Source organism: Schistocerca cancellata, chromosome 3 (genome assembly GCF_023864275.1).
Source record: "Schistocerca cancellata isolate TAMUIC-IGC-003103 chromosome 3, iqSchCanc2.1, whole genome shotgun sequence".
NCBI lineage: Eukaryota > Metazoa > Arthropoda > Insecta > Orthoptera > Acrididae > Schistocerca > Schistocerca cancellata.
The window spans coordinates 792,614,036-792,639,503 of NC_064628.1; the positions used below are offsets into that span (position 1 = coordinate 792,614,036).

The 25,468-nt window shown below is 42.3% G+C and overlaps 1 protein-coding gene across 1 annotated transcript in view; it reads left to right on the forward strand.

The window, feature by feature from the left end:
• LOC126176569 (proton channel OtopLc-like) overlaps positions 1-25,468 on the forward strand; it is a 180,132-nt gene that overhangs the window by 12,345 nt on the left and 142,319 nt on the right. Inside the window, exons 3-5 of the mRNA XM_049923730.1 lie at positions 511-672; positions 5,922-6,002; positions 8,609-8,731. Coding sequence (XP_049779687.1) covers positions 511-672; positions 5,922-6,002; positions 8,609-8,731 — 366 coding nt within the window. The remainder of the gene's footprint in view (positions 1-510; positions 673-5,921; positions 6,003-8,608; positions 8,732-25,468) is intronic.

Below are 25,468 nucleotides of genomic sequence, written 5' to 3' on the forward strand. Positions count from 1 at the left end.
TTCTTTGAGCCATTTTCAACACACAGTCACCATTAGCACGCCTGAAAACGTCTGCACACTTACTCGCTGCGCCGTACTCTGACATGCACCAACACACCTCTGCGTATGTGGACTGCTGTCAGCGCCACCGTGCGACGACCGCAGGTCAAATGCACCGCATGATCATATCCCGACCATGTATCAGCATTATCCTTAATTTACGAGCATGACTGTAGGTGTGTTTTTTTTTAGTTTTCCATAAGTACATAACCGTTAGCAACTGTAAGAGCTGGACTTACAGATCTTCCAAATTTTCATTAGCCATCACTTTTCCTCCCAACCCCTCCCCCCCCCCCCCCCCCCGAACACCACCACTCCTTCCATTCTTCTCTCTGTACCCCTCAGCCCACCACAGACTTCTATTCGTACCTTCATTATCTGGTGACAGTTTTCCCTTTGTTATAAAAAATGTTAGTCATATGAAAGGAAGTTGTTATCAAGAGAAATAGCTGATCATCATCTTGGTTGCAGCATCGATACGGCGCGCTGTCCAGAAGCGCAACGGAGGGTTACCAACCACCACCCTTACAACGACAAATGAGCGAGGACATGCTGTGTGCCAGGTGCTACAGGGACCCCCAATCAAACAGCAATCAACTGTTTCCTGACGACGAACAACTGCGGCAAAAGAAGGTTTGTTTACGCCATTCACAATCGCACCATTTTTTAACCAATCGTCTTCCACCATCAAAATGTTGTAACGTAGGCACCAGGTACTGCGATTTCATTTTAATGTCATGGTCCATCATATTTTTATAACTTCAGATATCGATTTTTTTTATTATTACCAATTCCCCCTACCCACAATATGTTCATCTTCATTGCAGTTTCATTTGCGTGACTTCGTACATGTACGTTTCAGGTTAGATTTCCTGCATTTGTATCGAGTTTCATGAGGGACTGTTGTTTTTTTTTTTTAGACAATTTTTCCACAAACTATCATTCTTCCTCTCTATTCAGGCTGCAGATATTTCTCAGAGAAAGTCTACAGGCGCCTATTTGCAACATCTATCATTTTCGTTGTATTAACAGAGTGGTAAATCAGATAACTGTTTTCGAAAGCCACCCGTTGCACAGTTTCAAAAATGCTTTATTGATCATTGACTCAAATGCTGCATCCAGCATACATTTAATTCAGTTTTTGTAGAATTTGCCAGCCTCACAAGGCAGATCTTAAAACTATTTTTCAACCCGTGACAGATTCGTGAATTGCCGACGCTGGGACCTTTATATTAAGCGGAATAACTCGCGATAGTTTGCTGGATGAATAACTAAATTAAATGCAACATAATATGTATTCTTAGAGGTTCTTGTAAGTGGTAAATATTTATTTATCTTAAAAGGATAACGTGGTTTACCAAGCAAGTGCGAGCGCACCGAGGTAGCAGTTTTTCGTAGTCCTTCTCACAACCAACATTCCCATTTTCCAAGTTTATGTCACACCTTTCGATTCGTGAATGTATGAGTAAGGAGCAAGCTGTTAAAGCTATTTTTGCTACGGAATAGTATGTACTGGGTCTGACACTTAGCTCGATTTTGCACATTCTAGTTAATATTTGGTGTTTTAAAAATATATAACTGATTATTTGTTGTATTGTTTACACCAGGAACTCTGATAAAGGGCAGAACCCAAAATACGTTATTTCGAATAAATGCACCATAAAACATCTAGTACCTGTTTCTTTGCGACTACTCAGCTTTTCTGAAATCCAATGAATTATGTTATTTCAGTTACTAAAAAAGCGAATTAGATTTAGAAAAAAACTCGGAAGTACGTGCCCACTAATCAGATGACTTTGCACTCCCTCTGGCATAGATGCATATTCTGCTTCAGTTGGGAAAGCTCTAATGAAGCCATTATATCCTCTCCTTAGGCAATCTGGCCCAGTAGTGTTGGACTTTGTCCTTGATATCCAGGATACTGGCACTGGGACAGAGTTGACATCCGAGTAGTCTCATACATGTTCTATTGGAAAAACATCTGGGGATCTTCTTGGCCACAGGAATAGCTCATAGACACACATGTCATGCGTGGAGCAAAATTATCCACTTGAAAAATGGTACAACGATACCATTGTATGAAAGTAACACATAAGGAGCCCACCCAGCTACCCGCGCGGTCTATCGCTCTGCTTCCTGAGTGGGAAGGTGTGCCAGTCCCTGGCACGAATTCACCTGGCGGATTAGTGTCGAGGTCCGGTGTGCCGGTCAGCCTGTGGATGGTTTTTAAGGCGGTTTTCCATGTGCCTTGGCGAATGCGGGCTGGTTAATGAAGTTAAGAAGAATGGGGTAGAATGGTCGAGCAGCTCCTCATAACTCACTCATTTCTGTAGCCAATGCTAAGCGATGCTTGAGGTGGTTTAAAAGGCGACGCCACTGGACCGTGGATGACAGGGAACGAGTTATCTGGGTTAAACGAGGTGTGCCCTGTTGCAATCCGATGGAGCGGTCGTCGGATGGGTGGACTGCTGTGGCCTGTTGTGGGGTTGTGAACCACTGAGGACTAAGGCAGGATGAAGCCTCTCCATTGTTTCTAGGTACCCGGTTCAATATACACAATACTCAACACATAAGGACGCAGGATGTCCGTGACGTACAATTGTGCGGTTCTAGTTCCCTTAGTCACCACAAGCCGTGATATGAAGTCATCCTCGACGGCTCCCCACGCCAGGAGAAACAACGCCATGCCCCTCCAAGGTATCAGAAGACTAGGACTTCTCCCCAGGTTGCCAACATACTCACCAACAGTGGCCATGCGGGGTAACGTAGTACCACGATACATCGCTCAACACAATGCGACGTCATTCATCAGCAGTCCATCCTTCCTGATCACACCACCATACCAGAAGCAGCGGTTTATTGTTGAAATGTTAACGGCACCATGTAGAACGGTGATTCACCACTGTGGCTGCCACTACTTTTCGACCAATGAGGAGGAATGACACAGAACGTTGCAAGGAGTATATTACTTGTTGTCGTGAGACAAGCGCAGATGTGAAAGGGTTATGATGTACACGGTGCACAATACAGCGATCCTTCCTTGTGGTGGTCCAATGTGGTCGACCGGAACCTTGACGACAAGTCTGCCTGCTGTCACGTTCCCATGCTGTCCAGCATCAGGCCAATGTCACATCTGAATGCCCCACAAATCTGGATATTACACGACACGACCAGCCATCGAAATTGAGACTCACAATGAGGCCCATTCCGAACTCTGTCAGATGCTGATAACGCTGTCTCACACGGCCTCACTGTGTCCTTCACAGTGATGACATCTGACGCTCTTCACACTCCTTGCAGAGCCTACAAGGCCTGGGAATAACCGGGCTAGGTGGCGGAGTGGTTAGCACACTGGACTCACATTGGGGAGGACGACTGGAGAACGACTGTTCCATACCGCGTCCGGCCAACCTGATTTAGGCTTTCCGTGATTTCTTTAAATCTCTTCAGGCAAATGCCAGGATGGTTCCTTTGAAAGGTTCCCCATCCTTCCCTAATACGGTGAGACCGATGACCTCGCTGTTTGGTCTCCTCCCCCAAACAATCCAATCCAAACTCCTACCTATCTACAAACGCCTGTGAATAGCACTAAACACGAATCATATTAATGCACTCTGGTGGCCGTACTACCTGTCACACGGACTAACAACTCTGATCATTTAAATACCGGACAATGGTGCATACGTGCACGAAGTTTCATTGACATTCATGTCTTCCCCTTTTTTGTCACGCAGTGTATTTCATTATAAAGTATTCATCCATGGGTACATAGTCAGTTAGGAAGCGAAGCCAGCGTTAATGGCACCTAAATACACTGGTGTCGAAAATTAAAGCAACAAACGGACGCTTTGCAAGGCCGTGTTTATTTTCCCACAGTATAAGCACGTGATAGTAAAGCAGAAAGAATGTAAAGCATACATAACCTAAACAACTGCAACATGCATAAAGTTAGACAAAAATGTTCTTCGTTTTTTTCCAACTTAACGGATTTGCACACACATTCCGACAATTGGTTAATGTGCTCAGTATGGGGCGTGAGCACCTGTCGCAGCAATATAGGCCTGACAACGACGGGGCATGCCGTGAATGATGTCATCAGTCTTATGTTGAGACAATAACGCCCATTCTTCCTGCAGAGCTGCTCGCAGTATTGGAAAGTGGTTGGTGGATGCTGACGTGATGCAAGCCATCTCCCTAGTGCATCCCAGACATGCTGTATGGGATTCAAATCCGGAGATAGAGCAAGCCACGCTATGCCTGCAGTATCTTCCGTATCCAAGAAATAATCAACCACCACTGTTCTATGAGGTCGAGTATTATCGTCCATCAATACGAAGTCTGGACCCACAGCATATCGCAACAACCGCAAAGATCTCGTCACGATACCTCACAGCAGTTAAAACGTGTCGATTCATTCGTACAATTTCATGAAGAGGGGTACAAGTGGTCAACATAATCCCTGCCAACACCATTAGGGATCTTCCTCGATATCGGTCTCTTTCTACAAGTCTGGGTCCCGAAATCGCGTTCCCTCCACATACTAATCCATCGGGAATCACTCTCTAGACGAAATCGACACCCATATGTGAAAACAACATTGGTCCATTGTTCGATCGCCCAGGTGGCATGTTGATGACTCCACTCTAGACGTTCCCTTCTGTGAAGACGCGTCAGAGGTAGACATACAGCAGGACTCCGACAGTAAAGGCCACTCTGCCGAAGCTTTCTACACGTCGTTTGCCTCGATACAACACATCCATTGGATGCTGCTAGCTCAGATGCCAGTTGCCGTGCATTACTAAGGCGGTATTGTTGTACCCTTACAGCCAAATAACGGTCCTCCCTTTCTGCCGTCACACGTGATCGGCCCTGCCCTGGTCTTCGGGATACACTTTCGGTCTCTATAAACTGTCGCCATATCCGAGAAACAACAGAACGATTCACATTAAGCCATCGGACCACATCAGTTTGCGACTGTCCTGCTTCCTTTCTTTCTATGGGTCTCCACCGCAGAGAGTCTGGTAGGCATCTTCTCTGTGCCATACCGCACCGACTGTGACTGCGAGCCGGCCGTTGCGGCCGAGCGGTTCTAGGCGCTTCAGTCCGGAACCGCGCTGCTGCTACGGTCGCAGGTTCGAATTCTGCCTAGGGCAGGTTAGTTAGGATTAAGTAGTTCTAAGTCTATTGGACTGATGACCTCAGATGTTAAGTCCCGTAGTGCTCAGAACGATTTGAACCATTTGTGACTGCGTACACAGCAATTGTGAATGGAGGGCTACACGGCAAACACTATCGCGTTTCATAGGTGACCTGACGTCATAGTTTGCGTGGTTGTCCGTTAAGCGGAATGCCATCTTCCGTGCAAAACACGATCGTACCGACATCTGGTTGACGGTGTGTTCTATTATAACGTGAATTAGACACGGGACGAGGAAATAGCGGTTTGTTGCTTTAATTTTGGACATCAGTGTACCTTAGCCAGAAGGCGAACCAGATACGGAATGACGACAGCATCACGGAGCTCATTTTAAAATTTACTTTTAACATCTTCTCGGCGATGATTGGCAGTTATTATCATTATCGGCGATTTAACGTCGATCTTTTCACTTGTACATACTGTATCCTGAAGCTTATGATCGTCGGTATCTAATAATCATAAGTTTTCGTTGAAGCGTATGGTTGAATTTCATATCAATTGTGGGGGGAAAATTGTGATATGTCTAAAGAAATTTTTGTTCCTCTCTCCCAAATATTTTGGTAGTTACAGAGTTTATTGACAATTTAATGCATTATGTACCTAAATTGTGAATCTACACGGCACACGTTATATAAGACAACAATGGGCAGTACGTGGTTGCTTGAATGCTGTCTCGTTGCTACAGGTGGTGTATTACCTTCCAGAGAGACTGGACGCAGCGAGGCACCATCGCTTCCACAGCGCGGGCGATATCCTCGAAGAAGAGGTGAGTGACTGAAACGAGGTATCTTTGTTATGAATTAGGTCATCTTTCGCACATCGCTACTTCTACAGAGTGTTGAAGAAGTCCTTGTATCCCTCTGACACTGTATTGTTGGGAACTAAAGTTGTTTAATTGGTATCCCTGCTTTGAAACTGACCAGTTTTGCATTGGTACTTCCAGTACTGAGTTGCTTCAGTTGTGAAGCCATGGCTGATGTGAGTGAACACAGTAACACTGGTGGGAAGCAATTAGTAGCGTATGAGTGGTGTACGGCCGTCCACAGACAGGTAATGAGTGCGTTTAAAGATCGATCTGGTAAGTCCCCACCTCGTAAAGCAAACCTGCTTGATTGGCAGTAATGTGCTTCTGTTTCAGGCAGTGACAAAGACAGGCTGCGTAGCGGATATAAGTATACGCGAGGGGAAACTTCTGTCGCCTTCGCTCAACCGACTGAGCAGTCTCCAGTGCAATTCATTCGTAAGAGATCAGCTGAACGTCAAGTACCGCTGTCAGTAATTCATGACCACATTAAAAAAAAATTAAAATGAAAGCATTTACTTCAATGTTTATGAACGAATTGTGTGACTACGACATGGAGCAGCGAGTTGCAGCCTGCCGAAATATCATGTCTCGCTTGAGAGTGTTATTTTCACTACACACACGAGAAATGGAGTTTTCTGGTCTAAAGAAAATCCCCAGCATGGGCAAGAGCTGGAAAGGAACCAGTTTCTATATTATGATAATGGCCAGAGTGTCATTACGAAATCCCTTGGGGCTATATCTTTTTGAAGGGAACATGAATGGAAATTCTTATATGGACATGTTGCAAACGTGGTTAATAGCGCAGCTCGAGGAAGTCCAGCACACTTTGCCATTCTGGTGCTTGAATTCCATGGTTTAAAATTTCAAGGCCGTTGGATTGGGCATGCTTGAGTAACATCGTTACCCCCAATGAAACGGCCGCCACGAAACCCGGACCTTACCACGACAGACAACCGATTACGGGGTGAAATCAGGTCCCATGTGGCTCGACGTCGGAACAAGACTAAGAACGGAGCTATTCGAAACATAATTTCTGAGATGCTCCGCAAGTTGCAAAGGAGGACATGGAGACCCTTGGACCTCTGTGTAAGGCTCGATGGTGTACATACAGATCCTCTGGGTACATAGTTTTTTATAAGCAAGTACTTCAAAACGCAGGGTAGTCTCTAAAACAGAACCAGCAGGACAAACAGATGTTTAAAGTCAAGCAGTAAGGGACTGGAGAAGGGGAAAACATATGAGGCTGTTTCCAACACGTTGGCCATTATGGAAGCCACCATCTTGGATGTAGCTAATAATTTTTAGATGGAGAGGGGGGTCATCTTCCTCACTGCTGACACGAGAGCTGAAGGCGTTAACACGAGCCAAATCAATCGAGATCGTTCTGGTATCAGGAGAGACGAGTACACGTGTTACTGTAGAGAATTTCAAGCAACATCAGATAGACAGACCACCCATTGCCCACAGTGTGGTGGTGAAACTGCTCTAGAAATTCCGTGAGACAAGCTACGGGAGAAGCAACACAAACTGTTGTGCTGGCATCATTCAGTAAGAGTCCACAGCACAGTACTCGCCGCGTCTCGCTGGAAACTGGATGACCATACATCAGTGATGAGAACATTGGCTGCACATTAATGTCACCTTTACAAAACCCAAACAGAACAACATCTCACTGAGGGCGATTCAGATCGTCGAGTTACTTTGTAGAATGGACGACACAGAAGCTGGACGAAAACCGTTATTTTCTGTATGAATTACTGGTTACAGATGAAGATTATTTCTTCGTGGAGGAGAGATAAATAGAATCACATATACCGCTCACTAGACGGGTCAATCGAACGTATCTGACGCATCAAGAGTGTAGCTTACATTTCTGTGAGTGATACACTGTTCTTTGTGGAATCACTGGACAGTCCGTGATAATATAACACCAAATCGGAAAGTTTCATTCACGATGTGGTCATGGGCAAGTCCGAGAGTGATAGCTACTATCTGCCACTCTGTCACATTTTCATGTCGATCCATCTCAGCCGGCCGTTGTGACCGAGCGGTTCTAGGCGCTTCAGTCTGGAGCCGCGCGACCGCTACGGTCGCAGGTTCGAATCCTGCCTCGGGCATGGATGTGTGTGATGTCCTTAGGTTAGTTAGATTTAAGTAGTTCTAATTTCTAGGGGACTGATGACCTCAGATGTTAAGTCCCATAGTGCTCAGAGCCATTTGAACCATTTGATCCATCTCACTGCGCTGATAGCATACAAACTACTGGAACAAACACACCAGCTCGCTGCCAAGACTTAGGTCAACGATAGCAGGTCACATGACCATGAGGTACCAGTTCTACTGCACTTCAAAGCGGCCAGTGTTCTCTTTTAAAGTGGTTTGTCCGATGAACCCATAAAATAAGATGCAAAGAGTTTAAAGCTGCACATAAAGCCATTTCAAAGTATCATTAATTTAAAAAAGGTGCTATTTATAAAATGAATGTGCAGTCGTGATGCACAAAACATGTATCACCATCTACAACATTTTCCTGTTACTGTTAATTTCGTTGTTTCTCTCTGCCGCAGCCCGTGGTACAACTGAGGCGAAAATTGCGGCAGGCTGAGCAGCTGGAACGGACGTCTTCACTCTCGCGAAACGTCAACGGCTACCGTGGCAGTCTAACTCCGCAACGAACTTCGTCATCTAGGGTGAGTGACTCAACCAACCAAGCACGCGTACCTCGCACAGATGGTGCAACCTTTTACTGGGTTGGCGGGCGGGGGGGGGGGGGGGGGGGGTATGTCACGGAAGGAGAAGGATGATTATAATTATTCAACCCAGTTTTTCTTCTTTGTCGTTCGTCCTGAATTAAACTAGCCAATTCTCCGTTCAGCCACATACTTTCACGGAACCCAGATAATCAATCTTCTGATTTATCTCTATTACGTTATACGTTATACAGGGTGAGTCACTAACTATTACCACCAGCAATAACTCCGAAAGTATGATAGGAACAGAAAAGTTTGTGGGACAAATGTTGCATGGGACAACGGGGGCCATAATATGACGTTGGTTTTTTGTTGCTGGGTAGGGTCGCTTCAGAGATACGAATGTGAACTTTGTTTTTTAAAATGGGATGCTATAGTTTGTTACTTATTTTCTGATAGCGGCTATCGAGACGAATCCAATGACGTTTAACAGTAAGGTCTTTGAAGGTCAACGAAGGTCACAAAGGTTGCATGAACATCCATTTACAGAAGGTGTTCGAAGTGATGACCATTGCTATCAATGCAGTGCTGCAATCTTCTTATCGTGGATTGAGTGGTATTCCTTATCACTTCGGCACTTATCGAAGCACATACTCTGCCAATTCTCTCTCGTATATCGTGCAAACAGTAAATATTCGCCGAATACGGCGTATCCATCTAACGTGCCATTTACATGTAAACACCATTCGACGGTTTCACAATCCAACACGAATAGGAACTGTAAGACTAGTATCGTCGAATCAAGTGAATGTGAATGATGTATTCCTTCGAAGAACATGTCGATATGCTTTTCATTTACAGAGAATGCCAACGAAATACGGTGAGAGCTAGAGACCTATACGCTGAAAGATATCCTCAGTGTACTCACCCTACACGTCGTACATTTAAATTTGTGTGTGATAAATTGAGAACAATTGGATCTTTAACGCATCTGAAACATATCCGGCAAAGGAAAGTTACTAACTAGGAAACGGAAATTGGTACTCTTGCCACTGTGGTTTGAGATCCTTGTGTTAGTTCGCGTCAGATCGCAGTAGAATCTGGCATGAGCCAGAGTAGTGTTGCTCGTGTTCTGCATCGCCATAAATATCAGTCTTCACCAAGAATTAAATGGTACGGATTGCATGCGTCGCATTGAATTCTACCTATGGGCTCAACTTCACATTCAGAGGGATGACACATTTATTAATTTGATTTTATTTACTGAAGAGGATACAGTCACGAACCATGGCAATGTTAATTTGCATAGCATGCATTAGGTGGTAGTGTTATGGTGTGGTCGTGTATTTCGCCGGCCAAGGTAGCCGAGCGGTTCTAGGCGCTACAGTCTGGAACCGCGCGACCACTACGGTCGCAGGTTCGAATCCTGCCTCGGTCATGGATGTGTGTGATGTCTTTAGGATAATTAGGTTTAAGTAGTTCTGTGTTCTAGGAGACTAATGACCTCAGAAGTTAAGTCCCACAGTGCTCAGAGCCATTTGAGTCATTTGGTCGTGTATTTCATAGAAGGGGCTGCTTGTTTTGCGTGGCACTATCACAGCAGAGGCCTACATTGATGTTTTAAGCACCCTCTAGCTTCCCACTGTTGAAGAGCATTCGGGGATGGCGATTGCATCTTTCAACACAGTCGAGCACCTGTTCATAATGCACGGCCTGTGACGGAGTGGTTACACGACAATAACATCCCTGTAATTGACTTCCTGACCTGAATCCTATAGAACACCTCACCGATCGACACTGATACCTCTCCTTAGTGCAGCACTCCGTGAAAAATTCCCCAAAAAACGTTCCAGCACCTGATTGAATGTATACCTGCGAGAGTGGAAGCTCTCATCAAGACTAAGGTTGGGCCAACACCATATTGAATTCCAGCATTAACGATGGAGGGCGCCACGAACTTGTAAGTTGCTTTCAGCCAGATGTCCCGATACTTTCGATCACATAGTGTATTTCATACATATTTACATATTTCACTCATATTTGTACACATATTTCACCGGTATCTCTAGCTAATTTCGCCCTGCAGTTTCGTTTTCACGCAGCTCGATGTTTATGATGTCCTATCTCCTGAACTACGCGTCGTATTGTAATACGATTTTGCAGGTTCATTCAGCGACACGTGTTAATACTGTCTACGAAATGTATTGAGAATAGAGTTAATAGTAAAGAAGTAATAAATTAAAGCGTCATGCATAATGCGGCAGTTTTTCACTCATCCCATTGTTTTGACGTCACATCTTCTGAAGTACAGGTATGTGTCATACAATGACATAATTTTGGAGATGCATTCAGCAGCATAAGCGAATACTGTCTGCGAAATGTGTTGAGACTACAGTTTCTGGTAAAGAAGTAATAAATAAAAAAGTGATACCGATGCAAGAGTTTTACTGCATGTACAACATCGATTCATCATTTCGAGGGGGGATGTCGGAGACACAAATTTTCATAAAGGTTTGAAATTAGGTATTAAGTTTGTTGGAAGGGACTAAGTGCTCTCATTCTCAAATACTGGATGAATAAAGTCTAGCTATTTGCGCGTCGTGGATTACAATTCTTTTTCGTTCCCGCCCCTTTGACAGGTAGGTGGCTCTTACCTCCGTAGTACATCTTTCCAGACAGTAAATGATATGTGTACCAAGTTTGCTTCAAATCTATCCCGTAGTTTGGAAAGAGATGTGGAACATACACACATACATACATTTTTATAATATTTATGGATTTTCATGTGGTCGATACCGAGGATACATTACTGTGGATAACGTTTATTAATTAGTCCCTGGGACAGCCTAGCTCATCGAGAACACAATGTTTGTCAAATTGTGATACCATGAAGAGCGATAGGGAAAGCTCGAAACCTTGACCTCCAATGGTTTTTGTTGCCATTGCTTTTGTTTTGCAAAGCCACCTTGTGCTGCAATACATCAAAGAAATGAAGGAAAGAAAGCTTCATCTCTTGAACTAATCCTTAATAACACAAAGAGCAACTCTGATTCCTGAATTTTGATTGATTGGTGCGGGCGGTATACAGTTTAGCGTTTAGTGACCTCGAAGAACGCTTGATTGATAGCTTTATGTTTACACTACTCTCTCTCACGTCGTGCTTAACTGATAGGCCTAATAATGAATTCGCGATCCTTAATACCGCAACAGAATAAAGTGGCTGCAGATATTCTTCAAGTCCATTGACGACTTAAAGCACTTATTTTTTTCTGTAGAATTCTTCTGTCCGAGATGTTGCAGATGTTTATTTGTCATTCAATCAGATAAGCTTACGTAATCTTGTTTTAAATAAAGATTTGAGATCTAAATTGCAAGCGGCCTCGGAGTCTGAATAGATGGCGTGAACAGCATTTAATCTGTTTTACGAACAAACTTCTGCTCACAGAATCTTAAGTCAATTGCGCTAAAACTCTTCTATTTCCAATTGGTTGTAGCAATTTAATAGACAAAATATTTTGCACAAACTCCTTCTGGAATCGGTAACGACGCTACCAAATCATTGCAGCCTATACTACAATACCTAACACAACGAGGAAGATTTTATGGAAATACGTAGTGTGTACTAAGCAAGGAGAATTGACTACACCATCTATTTTGAACAAATATGCTTTGATTCCAAACACTCGAGCAGTACTCAAAAGTGGTCAGTACTAGTGTTGTATACGCAATCTCTTCATAGATGAGTTACACTTTCCAAAAATTGTCCCAATAAACCAACTGCCCCTACATTCTCGTTTCATTTCATATCGCTTTGTAACGTTATGTCCAGATATTTAATCGTCGTGGCTGTGTCAAGCAGCACACCGCCAACACTTTATTGAAACATCACAGGGTTGTTTTTCCTACTCATCTGCATTACACTAAATTTTTCTACATTTAGAGCAACTGCCATTCATTACACCAACTAGAAATTCTGTCTAAATCGTCATGTAACCAGTCACACGACGACGATACTTTCCCATACACTCCATCGTTTGTCTCTGATGAAATCTCGCCCTCCAGGACAACGTACGGGGTTTTATTAAGAAGTCTTCGAACGACTCATATACCTGGGAACCTAATCCTAGGCTCGGATCTTCATTAACAGTCTGCAGTACGGCACAGTGTCAAATGCTTCCCGAAAATTTGAAATCTGCCAGCTGCCCTTCATCCATGGTTCGCAGGATATAGTGTGGGAAAAAAAAACATCAAGCTGAGTTTCTCACGAGCAATGCTTTCTACAACCGACCTGATTTATGGGCAGACGATTTCCTGTCTCAAAGAAATTGATTATAGTAGAACTTACAATATGCTCAACAATCATGCAACAAACCGATGGTAAGGTTGCTCTTCTTATTTACAGGAGTAACTTGCGCTTTTTCCAAATTGGTTGGGACATGTGTTCGCTCTTGGTATAATTGAGGAATGATTTCCGTTGCCAAAAACCATTCCAAATTCAACGTGTCCTCCTGTTAGGGCTATGGGGACGAGGGACATGACTTTTGACGTGTGTGTAGATTGTGTGATATATCATTGTTTTAGATCTCGAAAGGTGAAACAGACGTTCACCCTAGCGATTGTAGAAGGGCAGAAAATGTAGCCACGTTTGCCCATTGCTAGTTAATGGGACGTTCGGATTCGCTTTGCGGTGAAAAGAGCTGCACGTTTCTTGCTAAATGTTTCTTACTAAACATCGTCTTTGCCGCTGAGAGAAATGTGTTCTGGAGCTAAAGTTAACTCAGACCTAACAAGGGTAACCAGTTTCCATCGAAGAAGATTGTGGCTGTCATTGGTACTGTAAAGGGATCCGCGTACTTGAGGAGTAAAAACATTATCCTGTATAGATCCTGTAGGGGACACTGAAATCCCTTCGTTAACTTTTTTTGCTAATTTATCTTATTCGTATAAGCTATTTCTTGAAATTACATCAATAGTAGCCATATTTTATGTCGCTCTTCTGTATACTGAAGTATTAATTTGTCAACACTTTTGTTGGAATGACGGTACAGCACAGCGCCTTACTTATTCGAAAGTTTTTACACATTTAAGTTTGGATTTCCCTTATTTAAACTGTAGCCTGAATCAGTTGTCAAAATTGAAGTTTGAAGAGTTGTGACTTGAACCAGTAATAATTGCAACTCTGCAATTACCTGTAGATAATCATAAAACACCAAAACATGGGTAGTGCAAGGCTTGAAGCAGAGAACGACAGCAGTGCTCCAAATGGCTTGGCAGTGAACTTACGAGCAAGTATGGCGCGAAGACCTGTAGTTTTAATTGGAAATACGAGTTTTCGATGACAACATTTTTCTTCTAATAATAAAGTGCATGCCTGGAAACCGAAAAAATTTTGTAACCTTGCAAAGCAACATTTTGCATAAATCCAATCAAAAACAAGATTAACTTCTCGTAGCTGAGGTTCACAATTGTATGGAGTAAACGATTCCATATTCATTTTTGTTTCTTATAAAACAGCAGTTAGTTTCCTCACGTGGTGTTCGGTGAGCTCATGTTGTATTATACATCATTTTTGTTCACATCCGTTTTTCGTACTTTCTCGCATTTAACCGGAAACTACATGTTAGCATCATTTGACAGACTTGGTCACTAATATTACAAAGCGTACTCAGTGGAAAGAAGTAATATCATTCCATGCAGAATTACACACTCATTATATGACAAGATGTAATAAAAATACAAATCAGTTCAGTCAAAAAATGCCAACACGGAGTTCGTCATAAATGCAAGGAAGTACGAAAAACTAATGGGAACAAACATAAAGTAGAGTATAAAACATTTAAATCGAACACATCTCACATGGATTTGTAGGGAAGAACAATGAACATGAGCTCACAGAACGTCATGTTGCGAAACGAGCTTCTGTTATATATGATGCAAAAACAAAAATGGATTCATTTATTCTAGCTAATATTATGGATGTGAGCAAAACTCAAGCAGAATACGAGCAACATATTTACAGTGCAATTCAAAGAGTGCGGCACACAGTACAAGTCGTAATCAGGAACACAATGCTATGAAATCAGCTTCTGTTTACTACGAGAAGAAAAAAACTAGACATGTATCATCTACATCTACATCTACATCAATACTCCGCAAGCCACCTGACGGTGTGTGGCGGAGGGTACTTTCAGTACCTCTATCGGTTCTCCCTTCTATCCCAGTCTCGTATTGTTCTTGGAAAGAAAGATTGTCGGTATGCCTCTGTGTGGGCTCTAATCTCTCTGATTTTATCCTAATGGTCTCTTCGCGAGATATACGTAGGAGGGAGCAATATACTGCTTGGCTCCTCGGTGAAGGTATGTTCTCGAAACTTCAACAAAAGCCCGTACCGAGCTACTGAGCGTCTCTCCTGCAGAGTCTTCTACTGGAGTTTATCTATCATCTCCGTAACGCTTTCGCGATTACTAAATGATACTGTAACGAAGCGCGCTGGATCTTCTCTATCTCTTCTATCAACCATATCGAGTACGGATTCCACACTGGTGAGCAATATTCAAGCAGTGGGAGAACAAATGTACTATAACCTACTTCCGTTGTCTTCGGATTGCATTTCCTTAGGATTCTTCCAATGAATCTCAGTCTGGCATCTGCTTTACCGACGATCAACTTTATATGATCATTTCATTTTAAATCACTCCTAATGCCTACTCCCAGATAATTTATGGAATTAACTACTTCCAGTTGCTGACCTGCTATATTGTAGCTAAATGATAAAGGATCTGTCTTTCTGTGTATTCGCAGCACATTACACTTGTCTACATTGAGATTCAATTGCCATTCCCTGCACCATGCGTCAATTCGCTGCAGATCCTCCTGCATTTCAGTACAACTTTCCATTGTTACAACCTCTCGATATGCTACAGCATCATCCGCAAAAAGCCTCAGTGAACTTATGATGTTATCCGTAAGGTCAAGCCGGCCGGTGTGGCCGTGCGGTTCTAAGCGCTTTATTTTGGAACCGCGTGACCGCTACGGTCGCAGGTTCGTATCCTGCCTTGGGCATGGATGTGTGTGATGTCCTTAGGTTAGTTAGGTTTAAGTAGTTCTAAGTTCTAGGGGACTGATGACCTGAGAAGTTAAGTCCCATAGTGCTCAGAGCCATTTGAACCATTTTTGAACCATAAGGTCATTCATGTATACTGTGAATGGCAACGGTCCTACGACACTCCCCTGCGGCACACCTGAAATCACTCTTACTTCGGAAGACTTCTCTCCATTGAGAATGACATGCTGCGTTCTGTTATCTAGGAACTCTTCAATCCAATCACACAATTGGTCTGCTAGTCCATATGCTCTTACTTTGTTCATTAAACGACTGTGGGGAACTGTATCGAACGCCTTGCGGAAGTCAAGAAACATGGCATCTACCTGGGAACCCGTGTCTATGGCCCTCTGAGTCTCGTGGACGAATAGCGCGAGCTGGGTTTCACACGATCGTCTTTTTCGAAACCCATGCTGATTCCTGCAGAGTAGATTTCTAGTCTCCAGAAAAGTTATTATACTCGAAATTAATACTAGCCGCTAATCTTCCCTTGAGTTACAGATGATAGGTAGATGCAAAACATCGTTACGAAGAGCATGTCTTTCATTGTTGATTAACAATTATATCAAGTTATCATGCAGCAGCTTTTACGTCGCACTTCGGCGATTAAGATTCAGGTGAAACGAAGCATATAGCTCAGTGTGCTTTTAATGAAAACTGTCTTCGTTGTGACGTTAATTGCCAATACTGAGCAACTATCGAACTTTTGTTTCATAAAAAATTCGCTGTCAATGACAGTAAGTTATTCAATCAGAATACTCGATAAGTGTAGTGGACATTTCCTGGCCGGACGGAGTCGCCGAGCGGTTCTAGGCGCTACAGTTTGGAACCGCGCGGCCGCTACAGTCGCAGGTTCGAATCCTGCCTCGGGCATGGATATGTGTGATGTCCTTAGGTTAGTTGGGTTTAAGTAGTTCTAAGTTCTAGGGGACTGATGACCTCAGAAGTTAAGTCCCATAGTGCTCAGAGCCATTTGAACCATTTGACATTTCCTGTAGAGCTTTGAATTGCTTTACGAACCTGTATTCCAGGTGTGATACCGATTACTTGCCAAGTAAGTGTGATGTACTACTTTAACGGCGAAAAGAGGAAGTACGGTCTCAAGATCTGACACAACGCAGCTTGTGATATCATTAGATAAGCAAACGTGAGTCATTCAGGGATATAGATACCGAACACTACCAAAAAAATAACTGCAAAAAGTATCCTTTTGTGAACAGGGACATTGTCTCATCCAACAATATGGATTTTTATCAAGAATCATTAACTTACTTTCCGGGTGACGGCGATAAGGAGTAAAGACTCGAGAAACTGTCAGCTCACTCCTTTTACCTGTTTTTCTCTGGGTACTGTACACAGTTTTCCTGAATAAAGAGGAACTTAGAGTGGAGTAGCTTGAGTCGAAACTCTGTTCAAACGAGATCGTTCGCCACACACTTGAGTAGTGCATAGAACGCAACTTTTGGTCGTTCCTGCCAAACCCACGAGAGGCAGCGTTGCGAATAAGAAACTAGACTCCTATTTGGGAAAAGCGCACTTCAAATCCACGACAGGGGCAATCGCCTCCTCCCGGAACTGGGATACATACATTTTATGCATTACCGAAGTGTCACACATTTGTAGATATAATTATCTGTGCATATATCACTCCCATAGAGCTAGCTTTGCTGAGTGTGAGGTAACTATTGTGACTTAATTAGCAATGACAAATACAGAATGGCAGCCACGCGGGGTAGCCGTGCGGTCTCAGGCGCCTTGTCACGGTTCGCGCAGCTTCCCCCCACCCCCGTCGGAGATTCGAGTCCTCCCTCGGGCATGGTTGTGTGTGTGCCTAGGGACCAATAACCATAGCAGTTTGGTCCCGTAGTCCTTACTACAAATTTCCAAAAATACTGAATGGTGCATGACATGTGCCAACATTTGTTTCATACAATAGATATCCTTTTGAGCATCTCAGCAGCAGTAGCAGTAGAGCTTGGAGAAACAAATGAGTTACGAAATTATTCGTAATTCACGACACCGTCGCTAGTGTTTATAACATGGCCGACAATGAACGAGTAACAATGCAGGAGCAGTGATCGACTGTTGTTTTAACTCTTTTTAACAGAACGAAAAGACCCGTTGCGAGTCAGAGGCAGGGTTGCCAACTGTCCGGTTTTAGACTGAACAGTCCGGTTTCTAAATAAAAACTGTGGCGTCTGGTCGAACGTCCAGTTTTCGGGCCTCTTTAAATTAGACTAAATTTGTATTTACTAATTTATTTTCTTAACTTTTTTTGCAGAAGCCAAATAATGAAAATGGAGTTTTTCAATTTTATTATTCTTTAGTTTCAATACGTTGTATTCGATTGTTACACAAGCTGGAAGCATTGTGGATTTGTCGCAACGAATTCCAATATATTTTAATATACGTTGGTGCTGTCATTTGTTCGACATACCGTGTCAAAGAGGCTTTGTTTTTTTAATACATCGCGGTATCCATTGTCATCATGTCATTTGAAGACCATCCCAATAAGGACGAACCAGGAAAGACAAGCCAATTATAGCTTGTATTTTCTTATGACAGCTCATGTCACTTCCACGTGGATAATAAAGCAGATTTACAATATCAGTTTATGTCTATTTGTTCTTTTGCATAGTTGTATTATACGTATAGAGAGGAAAAAAACGAAAGAAGCCGTGACATGTCGCATTTTCATTTTATTATCTGTAATTGCAGTAAAGACTTACTAATTTTAAAACGAATACCACTGTTGAATAAATGTACGCGCCATGTATATCAATTGTTGCGTGCGGCTGATTGGTGCAGTGAAGTACGGGGTGCGACGATGAAGTAATGAGACTGATGTGAAAAAAAAGTTGCGTGCCATTTTAGTCGAGTTAAGTGTTGTCTCCTTCAAAGTAGTTCCCTTCTGATTGCACACACTTTTCCAGCGCTTTTGCCATTGATGGTAACATTTCTGGAACTCATCTTCTGTAATATCCTCCAAGACCCTCGTCACAGCTTTTTGAACATCTTGTGGTGTTTGAAAATGGTTTCCCTTGACCGCCGTTTTGACTCTTGGAAATAGAAAAAAGTCGCATGGGGCGATATCTGGTGAATAAGGTGGCTGTGGTAGTACTGAAATTTGTTTTGAGGTTAAAAATTGCTATACTGACAGAGCAGTATGGGATGGCGCAGTATCGTGATGCAGAATCCAATTATTATTAGACGAATCATTTCTCGATTGATGTTCAGTTCTTCTGCAATTATTTTCACGGATAATCTTCGATCAGATCGTGTGAGTCACGCACCCTGGCCAAGTTGACATCTGTCTGCGAGGTTGATGGTCATCCACTGATGTCTTCATCTTCAACATTGGTTCTGCCTTCACTAAACATTTTATGCCAATGAAAAACTTGAGCTCTTGACATAGCCTCCTCTCCAAAAGCCTTCTGAAGCTTACCGTAAGTTGTCGTCGCGTTTGCACCCAATTTAACGCAAAACGAAATGGCATACCGTTGTGCAATAGTATGTGGTTCCATTTCCGTGACGAGAGGCACAAACACTTGTTAACTTTTACAGCACAACTCATGACTGAGCAGTTGCATCGACGTGCCGCTTGGACTAGAAGCAGCTTATAGACCAAGGTCAAAGATACTGTGCCTACGCAAGCCTGCAGGGTTGCCACATCTTGCAAAGAAAATCAGTCTCATTACTTTATTGTCGCACCTCGTATTTTGTTGTGGTTGTACTCTATGTGAACCGTACACAGCATACATTTAGTTCAAAGTTGATGTGTTTAAGAATGACATCGTAATGGCTGAGTGTACGTGTATAACATTATATAGAGTAGGCCTAAGCTTCTCAAATGTAGCAGGCCAAAAAAAAAAAACCGGATATTGTAAAACATGCTGTGATAAGCTTTACAGTGAAATACGACTCAGTGAAAGAGATAAAGCATCATACCAGTAGCACGACTCATATTGATAAAGTCCAGTATTTGTTAAAAAACCGCGCTGTTCAGAGGTATTTCATGCCAGCGGGACCTAGTCCGGAAAAGTAAGTGACAGCAACGGAACTAGTATTAACATATCATGGACTGAAACATCATCGCAGTTACCTTTCACAAGACCCCTGTGGGGAATGTTCTCCTATCTTACTTTTTGTTTCAAGATTCGAAACTATCATAATAATTCACTGTGGATGGACTAAAGCTGGAGTTATAGCAAGTTATAGCAGAGAATGTATTGATTCCACATTCTCTCCAACAAATTCTGTAAAACGTTAGTACTCGATTGCATGTGATGCTTCGAATAAAGGAAACATGAAATTATTTCCAGGTGCTATACGGTACTTCGACCAAGAAATGAAAGCGACTTCAGTTGTTATAGATTTTTACGAAGACGCTGACGAAACGTCGGACTGGTGTTTCAGGATCGCAACTAGTTGCGTACGGTGCGGACCACTGTTCCGTTAATTGTGAGAAAAACCAATCTGTTTTCGTGGCTAGTTGAAAAAAATGTTTGAAGCACCGCAGCTTATTGCAGGACATTGTCACGTGCATATACGGCACAATAATGAGAAATATGGACTAAAACTACTGTCATTTGATGTTGAATCGTTGGTGGTTAAGATATTTAATGAGTTTTCTTCAAGCGCGAAGGAGGTGAGTGAGCTGAAGAACAGTTTTTTGTTCCTGCAGTAAGAGTACGCCACACTACTACAGCATGTTCCTATATGCTTTTTGACTCTTTTTTTCTGCTGTAGATTGATTGCTCCAGAACTAGTCATTGTCGAGGTCTTATTTTCTAAGCCAGGATGAAGACAATACTGCTTAACTTATTTGGAAATTCGTAGCACATGAAAACGACAGTGAAGTGGACGATGAAGCAACACTCTCAAAAATTTACTTTTTTTCCACATTGTTATGCACATACAGAAAATATCAATAGACAAAGAAATAATGTCTTCCGATTCGAGGTATTACAAGAGCTGAAAAAATATTCGAAATATGAACAAGCAAAATTTGTCAGAGAATCTCAGAAAGCCTGTATTAGGATTCTGGAAATCTAGAATAATGGTTTGACTTTGGTGAATATTCAAGTTTCGAACTTAGCTCTCAGTTAAATCTTGAAGAGCCACTTAAAATGGAGAACTTGATGAAATTTATATATTATTTCAACATAAATATAAACTGTGGCGAACTATTTCACGAGATACGTGCACTGAATAACATCTTGCCGTTCATTAAGGATTTACCAGACCCAAACATTTCAAACAAATGGATGACATTTTTTAAGAGATACAAAGGACATAATTTGCTGATTGCTGTTCAACATGTGCTAGCAGTGCCACCGTCCAGTGCGTTTGTAGAGTGTATTTTGAGTGTGATGCTAAATATTTGAAGCAATGAAAGGAAAAGACTGAAAGTGGAAACGGTGAAAGCCCAACTATTTGTGAATTTTAGCTACCGTATGAAATGCGCTGAATTTGCTAAATTTGTCAAATCCGACAACGGGAAAGAACTTGTTAAAGCTGTGAAGTCAGGAAAGTAGTATAACTTCAAAATATGACTAGCAAAGAAACTAGTGGCTCGCAGAAATGGCTGGATTCGCGGTTGGCAGTGAGTAACGTGTTCAATAAATGCATGCTTTCTATTGTAGCAGCTATAATGTATGTATTGTGTAAAGTGTTGTGAATAATAATAATAACAGTACTACAATAATAATAGTAATACACTTTTCAGTTGTACAGTTTTGACAAACCTAGTCAGAAGTGGTTTCGCAAACAGTTTTAACACACGGTGGGCCCCTTGCAAGAGAATCATTCTCAGGCTGTATGATCAATTTGTACGGGAAGGATCAATATTAGAAGCGAAGCGACCTCTGTCGAAGTCTGTTCGCCGGAGAAAACTGAAGCGGTGCAAATTGCTCTACAGAGAAGCTCTCGGCAAATCGTGCAGAAAGGCGGCAGTGCAACTAGGCATATCCAGACACTGTGTTCAATGGATTCTCAAAAGTGACCTACGTTTGCACATGTACAAGATGACCTCTGTTCAGAAGCTCATTGCAGAACAAACAGGGCAGAGACTACTGTTTGGCCAAGGGCAGAGAATAGGCAACAAACTCTCAACAAAGTTTGGTTTTCAGACGAGGTGTGGTGAACAAACAATGTATACGTTTGTGGGCTACTGAAAATCCGGAAGTGCTTCATGAACGACAACATCATGCTCCGAGGATTACAGTGTAGGTAGGAATTTCCAGTCACGGTATTATTCGACCTTTTTTCTTTTAAGAAACTGAATAGTGCGCGTTATTTGAGCATGCTCCGCAATAACTTCGTTCCACAGCGCCTTGCTATGGCGTTGCCCTTCAACACGCGGTAGTTCGTGCAAGATGGAGCAAGGCCAAATACGGGGTGTTCAAAAAGTCTCTCCGCAGTGCCGTATGATTGTTAGCCGCGCGTGCCGTATGCCGCAGTGAACATTCCGAAATGAAACTCAGTGAAATACAAGTTATTAATTTATTGAATATTCATTTTTACTTACAAATTTTCACATTAAATGTTGAAAGTGTCCACCCTGTTGTTGAATACAATGCAGTCTCTTGCCATGATCAATATTTTTCAGTTTTTGCAAGACTGTCACTTTGTATAGGAAAAGTTTTCATTTTTTCTTACAGCTGTGTGGGCCGTTCCGGCAGTAACATTGATTTCCTGGGAGATTTTTCTTACTGACTTGTTCAGACTCATGGACGTTTAATCGGAAATATCGAGTAGTTTATCCTCAGACCAAACGCTAGGGCGACCACTTCTCGGTGCATCTGTCACTGAACCCGTACTTCGAAATTTGTTACTCAAATCTCGCACAGTATCACGATGTGGAAGTGTTGTGTCCCGGAAAACTGAATTAAATGTTTGACGAACTTCAAAATGTTCAAATGTGGTGAAATCTTATGGGACTTAACTGCTACGGTCATCAGTCTCTAAGCTTACACACTACTTAACCGAAATTATCGTAAGGACAAACACACACACCCATGCCCGAGGGAGGACTCGAACCTCCGCCGGGATCAGCCGCACAGTCCATGACTGCAGCGCCTCAGACCGCTCGACTAATCCCGCGCGGCGTTTGACGAACTGAAACTGTGTATTTACCGCCAGCTTTGAACACTTGTTCGACTAAAAACACGTTCTTCAATGGTTAGCATTTTAACAGAGACAAAAACGAACAAAGGAACTAAACTTAAAACGTTCACGTCAACGACTAACGACACACACCAACGATACTACTGACTGAATGAGATAAACGTAACAGTGGAATGTTGGGAGATTCCAATTGAAGGGAAGTAACCGAGGCAGGCGAACAATCATACGGCACGAGCGGCTAACAATCATACGGCAGTGCGGAGAGACTTTTTGAACACCCGTACTTCAAACATGGTGTAGGGTTCCTTGTACGTGTGTTTCGACATGAGGATCCCAGATAGCACAGTAAGCCGATTTCAAACTTGTTTCCAGCTGTAAAGCTCAAGTATATAAGCTTGATCAAAGCTGGAATATTCAAGCCTGTTAGCTGGATTCTAGCTTGAAATAAACATCAAAGTTGGCAGAGTTCAAGCTATATTTCAAGCTTGACTTATCAAGCTTGGCTCCAGCTGTATCTACACACGTGGAATACAGCCTGGTATTTACAGCTTGTTTTAAGCTATATAAATATTAATCTGAATTTATTGAACCTAATTAATTACGTTACGTAATATTTAACATTTGTAACATTAACGTACCAAACTGTTTTCTAGTATAAAACAAACTTGTCAACGAACCACAACCATTAACGCGCGTCACAAAGGTAAAATGGCCGTAAACGTAACTTTACGTTACGTAATATTTAACATTTGTAACATTAACGTACCGAACTGTTTTCTAGTATAAAACAAACTTGTCAACAAACCACAACCATTAACGCGCGTCACAAAGGTAAAATGGCCGTAAACATAGCAAGGCTCGGAAAAGTAAATAAAATAAGATAAAACAGAACTGGAGACAGCCACACTCAAACCAAACTCCGCGCCGTCATGACGTCATACACGACAACACCCTTACGTCACGGCTTATAAACGCTTGTGGCGCTTCCCGTGGACGTCTATGGAAGCTATGCTGCGCGCGCATCTGCTGTACAGCCTTCCAGGGAAATTACAGTTTATTTCAAGCTTGGGAAAATTATTTTAATTCAAGCTAAATTTTTACAGCTTGATGTAAACTGTGTAACAGGTTGATTTTTCAATCTTGAATTTTCAACTGAACCTAAACTCAATACCCACCTTGAAACAAGCTGTGTAACAGGTTGATTTTTCAATCTTGAATTTTCAACTGAACGTAAACTCAATATCCACCTTGAAATAAGCTTGAGTGCTAGCTGGGATCACTTCACTTCCAAGGCAAACCCCTTCGCGCCCCACTGTCAGATTTAGTGAAGATGGCCCAGTGGACTGCTCATCAAAAACTGAACACAAATCAAGCATGAAAACAGGAAGAAGGGATATTGGACTGTAAAAAAAAAAAAAAAAAAAAAAAGCAAAATAGAAACAGTAAATGATCCAAGCTTAAGAAGTGCAACATCGAGCTAAGTGGCTGAGCAATGTCATCGTGGGTACGCTGGTACGGTAGCTCAGTGTTTTCGGTGAATGGGTTAAACAAAATGAATGAATGGATCAACGATGAAATTGGCCGGGAGTCATGGAACGTCCACCCCGAACAAATGCTACGAACATTAACGGACAAAATGAGATAAAAAAAGTGGTCACAGTTGGAACGTTGTTCAAAACTCCCTCGTGCCAACTTTTTTTTTCACAATATTATGAACTGTCCGTTAGGTTATTGAAATGTTTGTTCTATTTCTGAAGTTCTCGCAATTATCATACTGTGTGTTGGTTATAGAATATGAGTCACGTGGTAAGAATACGGTACCATCGCAAATAAATGTGATGAATAGTGAGAGCAGGCGAGATACCACACAGCCACTTCACAGAAATGAAAGCAACAAATAAACCGCTGTGAACTATGTTACAACAAAGGAATTCGAGAGCCAAAAATTCCAAAACGGAACGTAATTTGAAAATGTTAATAACATATGTTTTGATAGAGCATTGGCAAGACTGTGTGATGTGAAACTGTTGAGTTCATTTGTTGCAGCTTATGTAACAAACTACAGGTTGACACAGAAAACGGGGACATTTCCACAACCCAATGAAACCAGAAGTGATCAAGGAAAGAAATTGCATTCATAGTAATTGAAACCTTACAACTTTGCCACTTACGAAACATTGATGGCATTTATCATTTTTTTTTTTAATTGCGTCCTTCTGTACGAACACATTCGTGAAATCTGCTGTTGAGTTGTTCAACGCAGGTGTAACGAAAGTTTGTAACATCCCCACGTAACGATCGGCATTGACAGCTATTGTGTTTCCCTGTTCATTTGCGAAAAATACGGTCCGATAATCCCATGTAATGAAACACCACACCATACTGTCGCTTTACTAGCGCTCATTAACGTCATTAGTATTTGTGTTTGCCCAGTAACGTAGTTCTGTTTATTCTCATAACCTGTGAGATGAAAATGTGCCTCATCTGATATCCACAACTTGTTTATA